Source organism: Saprolegnia diclina (genome assembly GCF_000281045.1).
Source record: "Saprolegnia diclina VS20 unplaced genomic scaffold supercont1.102, whole genome shotgun sequence".
Taxonomy (NCBI): domain Eukaryota; phylum Oomycota; class Saprolegniomycetes; order Saprolegniales; family Saprolegniaceae; genus Saprolegnia; species Saprolegnia diclina.
Window position 1 is genome coordinate 1 of NW_008246169.1, and position 10757 is coordinate 10757.

A 10757-nucleotide genomic window follows, 5' to 3' on the forward strand; every position below is an offset into this window, starting at 1 on the left:
GTATCCCGCTTCTTTCCTGAAACGATAACAACACATAACTGGCACCACCACAAAAATTCCTCACATGAAGCAGCAAGGTGAGTTGATCGCTTTTATCAAACAGGCGTTGAGGCAGCGTGGACGCCCATCGTCACGCAGTACCGAATTGTAGAGGGTTTGTAAACCTCCGTCCCATGATATGGCCCCGCAGGATGGATGCTCCGCACTATGGATCCGGTGCTAATACTGGGATGCACTATACGAAAACGGCTGCTGCATCTGGCAATTGGATGCCGTTTGTGACCAAGATCTTCTTACAAACTCGATCTATGGCGCTTTGATTCGAGTTTCTTGTCTGTTACTAATAGTCGCCCCAAGCGCGGCCCGGAAACCCGGAAGCGATGAAAACCCCATAAATTTCAACTATCTTGAGCCTTCAGTCTACACCTAACCTACAATGCATACTCTATGTTTCATGCTGCGCAAAACGTGACCTGGAACGTTGCGTTGGGGTCGACACACGTGTGCACCTTTGTGTTGTCCGCCGGGTACAAGTACGCTTCTTCGCAGCCGTCGGCCAAGCACGTGATCACATCGCACTTGGTGTTGAGCGGTACAACGCGCATGGGCAAATTGAAGCCGACTTTGCCGCTGTGCTTTTTGCAGTTGTCAAGACCAACGTTGTGGTCGCACTACACCACTGTATAAGATCTGGGTACGCACAAGCGAGGTAGAGTGTTACCCCTGGAGGAATGATGCTAATATCGTACGCGACGCGGCCTGCTTCCATGACCGTGGCTTCAAACACTATTTCGCAGGGAATCCATAAGAGCCATATCCAAGACCAAGTCGCGTCCGTACATGTGGCTTGGTCAAAGCCCCCGTTCGGCGTGTGGTAGTTCGTGCCCGTCTCGTTGGACGCACATCCATACCGGCCCACATCGAGGTCGCAGAACGCCCAGCGCTTGATGTCGACCGGCTTTTGATAAATGTGCAGCGGCATGCTGCAGTTGTTGACAAAGTAGTAGCGCGCTCGCTTCCACGGAACGTCTTCGCCGTTGCCAACGCCGTTGCTGTTGAGGTCTTCGGTGAGCTCAATCGACTCGAGGACCGCGGTCGGTGCGGGCGTCGGCGTCGGTGTTGGCGCCGGCGTCTCGGGCGCGGTCGCCGCCGACTTGTCCGACGCATTGTCCGACGTCCCGGATCCAAAAACGAGCACGCCGGCGACGATCGCAAAAACAGCAAAGCACGCAAAGAGCACGAACGGGAGGCGGTACTGCCGCCGCCGGTTCTCATTCGAGTCCTTGACGTCGGGCGTCGGGTACGCCTTGTGCAGCGGCGGCAGCGTCGCCATTTGAAAGAACGCCGCGATGCTCGAGGTGCGGCCACTCGGGCGGCGCAGCGCCGGCGGCGAGAAGAGCCACGTGTCGTTCGTCCCGAGCGGCTCGAGCGGCTCGGAATTCCGTGGCGTCGGCACGAGGATGGGCAGCGGCGCCGGGAGGCTGCTGCTGCGGCTTATCGACGACATCGTGCGAAGAATGCGCGAGTGCTCTTGTCGAGTGTACCTCGTTCCCAGGCCGTGTTTCTAGCAACGGCAGTAATCCCATGGCCAGCATGGCGTATCAGAATGTTTGTATACTGCTGGAAGGGGAGGGCGGACCAGCTGGCCCCGACTTCAACCTCGCCGACGCGATGACCAGCGTTATCGCCTGCCCGATCATGTCAGCAGACAACGACGACGACCGAAGACCGACCGCGGCCGAGCGCTCGTCGACGACATCGGGACGACGATGCTGCCATCGCGGACTTCACGAGTACACTGTAGTTTGTCGAGACGGCGGCCGTAGACACGATGGCCTTTCTGAGTTGCCAGACCCTAGGCAAAAACAGATGCCATAACCTAATGTGATCGACTCCGTCGTCGCGCGTACGTCGATGGCGATGCTCCATCCATCGTGTCAAGCCGCAACAAGCCACCAGCTATTGCGCAAAGCACCACGCCGAAGCAGCCAACGAGCTGTCGCCGACGAGCAGTGCAGCTGGCAGCGGAGAGCAAGGGAGCCGAAGCGTTGGTCGCTGCAACATTGCAAACGCGTCGAGGTTTCGCCTTTCGTCTACATCTGATCGCGGCCACCATGCAGCGCTGGTCAGTTTTTGTGTGCAAACGAATGTGCCGTCCAACAGCCTGGCACAAGTGCGATCTGTGCGCAATTGCGGCTCATCTCACAGCGATTTCGGTCACGAATTCGCCATTGTCGGCGTCGTCACTGGTGCACCCAACCCCGCAAAGCATCCAACACCACAACGCCCGTGCTGCCAGCGTGCAGCACACCTCACCCTTGCTGCACTAGATATTTGCTACAAGTATGAACACACCGGATTCAAGCAGAGCCACCGGGACAATGAATCAATATCCAACACACTGCTCCACTAATCAATAATCTTACTTTGAGCACTTGACGCTTTCTCAGTCGAGCGGGCTTGAGGCGTAGGGTACCTTGGCTCGCCTAGGTTGTTGAGTGGTCTGGTCTATGCATCGGCGCCATCTATGCTCCAGGCACTAGTTTAGGTAATGGGACGGGTCGGTCTCCTCGCCAACAAGAGACTTCGACGTTACCAAGTTTACAAAGTTGGCCTCGACAAGGAATAACGAAAAAACTCAACAAATGATTTCATACTCACTGCCAGGACCAGGACCGTGGCGAGGACCCATTCGCCATCTCACGATCGCGGTTTCAACCTCGATTCCATTGCCGTGAAACCGATTCTCCATGCCAGCCACCGGCTACGTCGTGCCCGACCTCGATGACGGGCGGCCCGTGCGTCGCAAAGGCAGCAACAACGCCCACGACCTCGTCGACGAGTCGACACCACTATCGGCCTTGCGGCGCAAGCCGCATCGTGGTCTCTGGAGTCCGGCCCACCGCTCCAAGTACACCGAATCCGTCGTCGGCGTACCGAGAGCTCCATGTGTAGGCTGGTTGGGGTGTTCATGCTGCTCTGGCTCGTCGGTGTCTTGGTTTACCAGCACTATTACGATACATCGCCAAGAGAAATGCTAAACGAGGACGATGGGCCAACGGCGCTGCCGATGCCAGTGTTGCGTCCGCCGTTGGCAGCCAAACCACTAGTGGCGTGGACGCTCGGCGCAGTACTCGACGCATATGCGCTGTCGTCGACAGCCTCTGTCAATGAACTCCAGCAGCTCTTGCTGCGCATCCAAGACGACACGGCGCCCACGGTAGTGCGTTTCCGACGTTCCGATGTGACGTAAGCACTGTGTAGCCACGAGGAAAATGGACCCGGTCCGAAGCCGAAACCATACAACTTCTCGTGGTCCAGCGAATCGATGCTCTCACGGCGGAGCAAAGCGGAGTCGAATTCGCGGATCCGGAAGCGACGTCAATGGTTGATGAAGAGGCGCCGATGGCCATCGATCTGCCCTCCAAGCCTTTGGTCGTCGATGAGCCCACACCGAGTGACGAGCCAGCACCGACGCCAAAAGAGGCCACAGATGCGCCAACAACGGTGATGCAACCGACCACCGAAGCACCGACAGGGCCAACGGAGCCTGCGACCGCCGCGCCGACGCTCCGTCCGACGGAAGCACACATACCGATCGAGACACTGGCGGCAACAACGCAGCCACCGACACCGACGACGCTGGTTGCCACGACCGAGGCCACCACGGTCGTCACCAGTACATCGGCTCCGCCACCACAGCCTTCCCTCCGCCGCTCTACACTCGGTATCCCTTGCGAGACGTACGAAGCGTCAACATGGCACGTAGGGTACCAGAGTGATCTTGTGCTGTGGGTCAAGGCCGACGACGGAGTCCATGTGCCCGACACCAGCGCGTGCGCCGCCGACGCTTCACAATGTCGTGTTTACGCGTGCGTGCATGATTCTGTTGTTCGACTCGAATAACTCTACTTCTTTGGTCGTGCAGGTGGCGCAATCAAGCGCCCGGTGGAGACGCCTTTGCCTTCATTCCAATGTCGACGACACCGACCTCGGTACGTCCTTCGTTGCCAGTTTCATCGGCCGAGCCTTGGTCGTAGATGCTTCCCATTCTAGTCCCGAACGCGATCGGTGATCTCCCAGCGCTCTACTTTACGTGCCCACTGGTTCTGTCACCACCGAGAACGCTGCTTCGTGACAAGTCGACTCTCTTTATCGTCTTGTCTCCTGCCACACTCAGTGAGGTGCACAACGTGCGAGTTGTTTGTATCAAGGTATCAATCGGTCGACTGTCTAGTCGCACCAAACTTTTTTCGGGCACACGCCGTACGGTCAATTCCGGCTCCAGCACCAGCGAGCGAGCTTCTATGGCGCCGGCGAAGGCGTCGAAGCCGAGGTATCGCCTTTTCTTTGCGTACGACGAGCAATATGTTGATTAGGACAACCAAGGTATTGCGCCCGGCACATTTTCACTCCTCGTGTACGCCTTGGACTCGACGATGCGCATCAAAGTCAACGGTATGACTTGCACGCAGAGCGTATGCCAAGCCTTCGGGTAGGACTGCCGTTTGGGTCGGAGACGCAGGACCTCCCCGTGCACCTGTCGCCGCTCGACACGACGGTGCTCGGGAGTGCCAAGCGCACTTGTGACGACAGCGCGTTTCATGGTACCACCATGTTTTCAACGATCGCAAGCTTCTCACGGTGCGTAGGCCGCATCGCTGAAGTCTTGTTGTACTCTTCGGTGCTCTCAGCGCCAAATATGAACATGGTCGAAGACTATTTGCTTTCAAAGTGGGCGATACCACGAGGTATAGCCATGGATCGGTGTATGCAGACACGATTGGATAACTAGCCACCCAACACCACGCCGTCAACAAGGCGCCCTTGAAGAACGACGACGACGACAATACTATCATACAGGACGAGGGCGACAGAGCAGTACAGCCGGCGGTACCGGCGACACCGGTGCAACGAAATGCACTGCGGTCGGGCGTCGCCCTGGTCGGTGGATACAACCGCGACGACGTGTTTGTGTGGGTACCTCCCGCCGAGGACCCGCGCCTCGCCGCCGAGTGGCGTGGCATCGTCGCTGCCAAAATCAAGCTCGTCGAGCGGTTCGAGTTTGGCGGCAAGATTCTACACGAGTACATTGACGAGCTCAAAGAGGAGCTCCACGGCGTGCGCAGTGTCATGTTTCCTTGATTCTGTTTGCCAAATGTAAAATGCTTTTCGTTTCGCTTTCTGCCACAATACATTTTGCGCCAGTATGTTGCGACTAGCATACTGTAGTTCGTCGAGGGAGTACTCGTTGTCGTATTGGCGACCGTCAACGTTGCCAAACACTTGGCGAGATTCGACATGTTCTTTTTGCTCTTGAGATCGTTGTCGCCGGCGGGCCATCGGCTCGACCGCAGGCTCGACCGAGTGGATTTAGGTCAATGACAACCACACGGTGTGGAACTGCAACTTCAACGTACCAGCCTTCAAGATCCGCTGCCAAGATCCGGTTCTAATGGCTGCCGTTCCACGCGTCGCTGCAGAGACAATATTTCGCTGCCAACAATGACAGCAACGAGAGACGCCTCCCATATCGAGTGCAGCATGCACGTGTGCTTCTATCGACGGCGTGGGTTGGGCAGCGAGCTGTCACATCAGTAGGATTCTTCTCGTCTTACCACACCACGAGACCAAACCCAACGCTACAAACTTGAGTACGACGCCAAGCAACCAGCGTGGGTTGCATGGCAAGCTCTTGAGAATTCATGTACACGCATTCTTCTCGCCGCCGGCCCAGAACCCAGAACGGCGCTGCAAGCAAAGCAGAAAGGCAGCTCTTGTTCGAGCTGAGAATAATGGTTGGCGCCCGACGACGACGACACGCCGACGTTGGCTTGCACCAGCGAGAAACCCTCCTTTGTGAGTGTCAGGGACACGTGGCGTGTTGCCCTATCCACAAGGCGCGCAAAATTGACGATGAAAATTAAGCGATGGCCGGCAACGACGAGAGGACGACGAGCGCACAAGGCCGCGACGGACCGTCGTTGCATGTACACGAAAACCCTTCCATTGGTATCTTGCGGGGTAAATTCATTGGCTATCGTCGCCGAACCTCCCGAGATGCAATCGGTTGGCCTTTGCATCCCGTGCCATGGAAGCGTTCGCGATCGCAGCGTTTCTTGGAGCACGCGACGCCATAGAAAGCCCAGGCAGCAAAAACAGACTATCACCAAGTAGCTGCTTGGCGAAATGGATGGCTGCGACAACGTATCGCGCTGCGACGTTTTATCGCCAAACGAGTTGAGCGGTATTTGACACATGCACTGCCCACGCCATGGACAATATACACCGTGCGTCACCCACGCGTGCAGAGCCGCGCCGCGCCGACTTGTATCGTGTATCGGCATATAAAACACACACCGGGCGCCGCCTCCATGCCACGCGAGGTACCTCGCACTTGCCGGCTCGCGGGAGGCAGCGACATATACCTTTGAAACACGAGGGTACTCGGATTTGGGAATGCTCGCGTGGAGAGGCATGGCAAAGAAGATACTTTTTCCGACGTGAGTCGCGCCGAAAGCCGCAAAGAAAGGGCTCCGTTGGCGCGCCAGCTGGTGGCACAGCGCATTGCATTTCTCAAAAGAGTCTCGTAGCGGGTTGTCCACTTCTGATAGGGTCGGTGGCCCGCGATGATGGCGCCAGTCGTCGCGCCGTCTTGAAGCAAGTCGGCCGAGTAGCTTCCTCTTCGACATGTATACGTGTCGTCGTCGTTATATTCGATCGCCTTGCCGTGCACCTGGTATGACCGTTGAAGATACAAGTTGCAGCGCTTCTGGCGACAAGACTGCTCGACAGTCCGACATGTGCATTCGACCAACACGGCCAGCTGCAAGCGCGCAGTCGAGTAGTATAAGATCTGATTTTAAACTTAGGTCTCCAAGCGTCTTCCAGAGTCCGCGAACCATCGAAACAAGCATCAAGGTGTCGCCCACCCGATCGATCATGGCGATTTGAACCAAGGTGTGCGCGCCAGTGGCTACCTACCGTACTTGTCTGCATCGAGGCGCACGGTGTATCTCGCCCGCCATTTCCTGCGTGGATCGGTCCGTCATGGCAAGCCCGCACCGTACACTGTAGAAGGCTGGCTCATCCAGGGCCGCTTGCACCCGCGTTGCTTTCGCTAGTTGTTGAAGAATGAGCATCTATTAAAGCTAGCTCGTACGCCATACAAGCTATCTTTCAAAGCTGCGATCGTGGCGTGTGGCGGGCACGAACACTCGTGAGCATCGTCAACCAAATTTGGCTCATCCACCCGCTCCATGCGATATGGAGACAGTGTCGACAAGTGCATGCAGATGGAGACACCTCTGGTAAAGACATGCACCTTTTTCTAACCCATACACCGGTCTTGTCTTGGGGAGCGTATTAAATGAGCTTGGTGTTTGTATGGCAAAGGTGAGAGACGGAATTAAATAGGCTTCTCGCCTGCAAACGATTTTTGGCCAATCGCGTGACGCCGGCGCAGGCTGATCGATGGCATGTGGCAGTCTTCCATTTCCCATGTCGTCGCCCCCGCGCCCGTCGTCGCCGACGATGCGACCAGTGTACCCGTCGTCGTCGTCGCGCAGCAACTCGGTCGTCCGGCGCAACAGCCACGGCAGCCTCGTCGCGCCCAACATCACATCGACCGCCGGCGTCGAGTACGACTCGATCCGCGTCCTCGACGAAGCAGTCTCGAGCCATGGCACCATCTACTACTCGGTGCACGTCTCGTGCATGGAGAGCCCGCTCGACAACTACACGATTCGCCGGCGCTACAACGACTTCAAGTCGTTCCACGCAACCTTGTCGCGCTACATGCCCACCGCGCCGTTTGGCTTTGTCGCGTTCAAGGCCGCGATCAAGTCGATCGACGAGGACGAGCCTGACAGCACCAATACCGCCAACAACAGTACGTTTTTGAAAGACTCTGGCGAAGACAGCAGCAGCCACCATCCAACGATGGACGTCGTGTACCTCCCGCCCATGCCCATCGGCGGCCTCCTCGCCATCATGACGTCCAAAGACACGCTCATCCGCAGCCGCATTGCCATGTTCAACCGCATCCTCGAAGCCGCGCTTGAAGATGGCAGCCGACCGGTCGCTGAGGCGCTCCGCAACTTTATCAAGGAGGCGCCCGGCGGCAGCTTGCACCGGACGCTCTCGAGCATGTCCGACTCGACCAACGACAAGAAGCGCACCAAGTCTCGGTCCAGCTCGGCGTCGTCCTATGTCTCGCTGCGCGACTATGCGGCGCCCGAGCTGACGCTGAGCCTCGAGCGCGATGCGAGGCGCCGGACCGCGTCCTTTGGCCGCCAAACCAACCGACTCTTCCTCGACTGCGCGATCAAGGCGGTGGAAGCCGTCGAGAACGGGTCGGCGCAACCGCTCTCGTCGTCGTCGTCGTCGACGGCCGCCACGAGCTCGCCATGCTCGCCATACGAGACGAGCCTTTTGCCACCTACGACGATCTCGGCCGCGCCGCCGTCGATCGCGGCTTCATGATGACCGCCACCCACCTCCCCACCCTCCCCGTCCTCGTAATAATATAGTCGTCGTCCCTGTCCCGCGGTGTGCGCTTTGCTCTGACGCGACTCTGATCGCTCCCAAGCCAGTCGCCAGTACAAGAGGAAACAGGTGGAGTACCAGCTGCCACGACCATACGAGTGCCAACGTGATCTTTGTACACCATCTGCCGACAGCGAGTTGAGGTCAACGACGCGCATGCTTCTTGCGGTCCCGCGACGACGAGCGCGAGTACGACCGACGCCGGCGACGGCGGTCCGGTGATCGCGACCGACTGCGCCGTCGACTGCTGCGCCGACGGTCCGGTGACGGGGGGCGATGGCCACCGGGCGACACGGACCGGCGATCCCGCGACACGGAAGAGCGACGACCGCGCGGCGACGGCGACCGACGACTGCGTGGTGATGGCGACCGGCGACTACGGGGCGAAGGCGACCGGCGGCTACGGGGCGAAGGCGACCGGCGGCTGCGAGGTGACGGCGACCGACGCGACTCAGAACGAGGACTGGGCCGTGCTGGCGACGGCGAGCGTCGGGCGGCAGCTTCCCGCGCGGCTTCTTCGCGCGCAGCGGCCTGTCGTTCGAGGCGGTCGGCGGCGTCCTGTTTGAACGCCGCTTCGCGCGCCGCTCGGTCTTCCTCTTCCTTTCTACTCGCCATGTCAACCACAAGCGATGCTATTTGATGGAATACCGAAAGTCTTCTTGGCAAGTCGCAAAAATCTCTTCTTCGTCGATCGCCGAGAGCACGGTAATGTCGACTTGGGTTCGGAGCTTGGCGATCGCCGGGTCCGTGTACTCGTCGGCGTCGACCACCGCCTTCTTGTGGTCGCTCCAGAGGTCGAGCAGCCGCTTGTACTCGAGGCGGCGGTGCATCGCTTTCGGATACCAAGCGTCCAACTAGCGCATGGACGATCACGCGGGATATACAGGACATGCAGCGTCCTTATACCTGCTTTTGGTAAACCGACTCTTGCACGGCCAGCGGGAGCACGTTGAGAACTGTGGTTGTCATCGCCTGGAACGACGCGTTGTCGGTCAGCGTCCCGAGGAATTGCTCAAAACTAGCCTTCTTCTTGGACATCTAGAGCACGTTTTGCATGTAGCACCGTCGCTTGGAGGAGGTCGTGTACCTGCGCCAAGGGCATCGCGTGGAGCGTCGCTTCGACAAAGGAGGCCCACGCCTTGCGCGCCTTCTTGACGTTGCGCTTCATCTCGGCCGCGATCTCGGCCTTGCGGTGCTTGATAAAGTGTTCGAAGATGGCCCGGCGTTCGTCCATGCTACACACACCATAGACATAAGATGTGTTGCAACTTGGAGACGGCCACGTACTCGGCGATGGCGCGGAAGCGGTCGTCGACGGCGATGCGGGGCAGCGCGCCGTCCCACTTGAAGTGCGGCAAAATGCCCTTCTCGCGGAGCATGGCGCGGAAGGCCTCGATGCGCTCCATGTGCAGCTTCTTCTCTTCGTCCGTCTCTTCTTGGGGCGGCGGCGGCGCAGCCACGACAGGCGGTGGCAGCGGGGTCTTGGCGGGCGCTTTGGGTGGCGCAAAGCGCTCCTTGCGACGGAGCGCGTCGGCGGCGGCGCGCTCGGCGGCCGCTTCGTTCTCGCGCAAAATGGCGAGTTGTGCGTACGACATCTCGGGCGCGCTGCCCCAGTCGTCGGGGCGCTCCCACACGGACGCCCGGCTTGGCAGGTGAAAGTAGTAGAGCGTGCCAAAGCCCGCGTCAAAGACGCCCCACTCGCCCGAGAAGGCCAGCGCGGTCTTCATCATGTCGTCCATCTCGCCGAGCTCTTCACGGACCTCAATGGGCATCTCCCACATGCTCTCGTTGGCCTCGGCGTCGTGGTAGTACTTCCAGCCATCGCCAGCGTCATGCTCGGACCACTTGCCCCACGTCCGGCCCATGCTGGTGGAACGGAATACGGTATCCGCGGCCAGTGATTGGCCCGCCGGTACAAGCTCGGCCTCGCATAATCTAAAAACACTCAACTATTACCTCGTCGCAGGGTTGCTGGGCCCAAATCAACTCGAATAGCCTCACTCGCCAACACATTAGTCTTTCAAGCATGCATTCGTTCAATTGTACGCATTGAGAGCTCCGTAGTGAGCAACGGGCTCCATGACACCTTGGCGCTCTCGAACATAAAGAGATGTGTGTCTAGCCAATACGTCTTAAAAATACTAAATATTTGAATGTATTTTGATTTGAATACAAGATGGCAGATCGATACCTCAAATACTTGCAGGCCT

At 58.4% G+C, this 10757-nt stretch overlaps 4 protein-coding genes across 4 annotated transcripts; 2 read left to right on the forward strand and 2 right to left on the reverse strand.

The window, feature by feature from the left end:
- Nucleotides 1–309: 309 nt before the first annotated feature.
- Nucleotides 310–1637, reverse strand: SDRG_15779 (hypothetical protein). The gene is made up of 3 exons (XM_008621961.1): nt 841–1637; nt 722–786; nt 310–671 (listed from the first exon to the last, which is right to left on the reverse strand). Exons 1-3 carry the CDS (start codon nt 1505–1507, stop codon nt 453–455), a joined length of 951 nt encoding a protein of 316 aa, XP_008620183.1. The 5' UTR covers nt 1508–1637; the 3' UTR covers nt 310–452.
- Nucleotides 1638–2644: 1007 nt separating this feature from the next.
- On the forward strand, nt 2645–5193 carry SDRG_15780 (hypothetical protein). Its single transcript, XM_008621962.1, has 11 exons — nt 2645–2911; nt 2956–3220; nt 3265–3727; nt 3770–3872; nt 3929–3995; nt 4041–4184; nt 4238–4336; nt 4380–4458; nt 4500–4607; nt 4653–4751; nt 4796–5193. Exons 1-11 carry the CDS (start codon nt 2751–2753, stop codon nt 5143–5145), a joined length of 1938 nt encoding a protein of 645 aa, XP_008620184.1. The 5' UTR covers nt 2645–2750; the 3' UTR covers nt 5146–5193.
- A 2280-nt stretch (nt 5194–7473) lies between these two features.
- SDRG_15781 (hypothetical protein) lies at nt 7474–8484 on the forward strand (the record flags this gene model as incomplete). The annotated part of the gene is made up of 1 exon (XM_008621963.1): nt 7474–8484. One exon carries the CDS (start codon nt 7474–7476, stop codon nt 8482–8484), a length of 1011 nt encoding a protein of 336 aa, XP_008620185.1.
- Nucleotides 8485–8597: 113 nt separating this feature from the next.
- SDRG_15782 (hypothetical protein) lies at nt 8598–10438 on the reverse strand. Its single transcript, XM_008621964.1, has 5 exons — nt 9835–10438; nt 9635–9782; nt 9454–9585; nt 9196–9401; nt 8598–9151 (listed from the first exon to the last, which is right to left on the reverse strand). Exons 1-5 carry the CDS (start codon nt 10410–10412, stop codon nt 8692–8694), a joined length of 1524 nt encoding a protein of 507 aa, XP_008620186.1. The 5' UTR covers nt 10413–10438; the 3' UTR covers nt 8598–8691.
- Between the last annotated feature and the right edge of the window lie 319 nt (nt 10439–10757).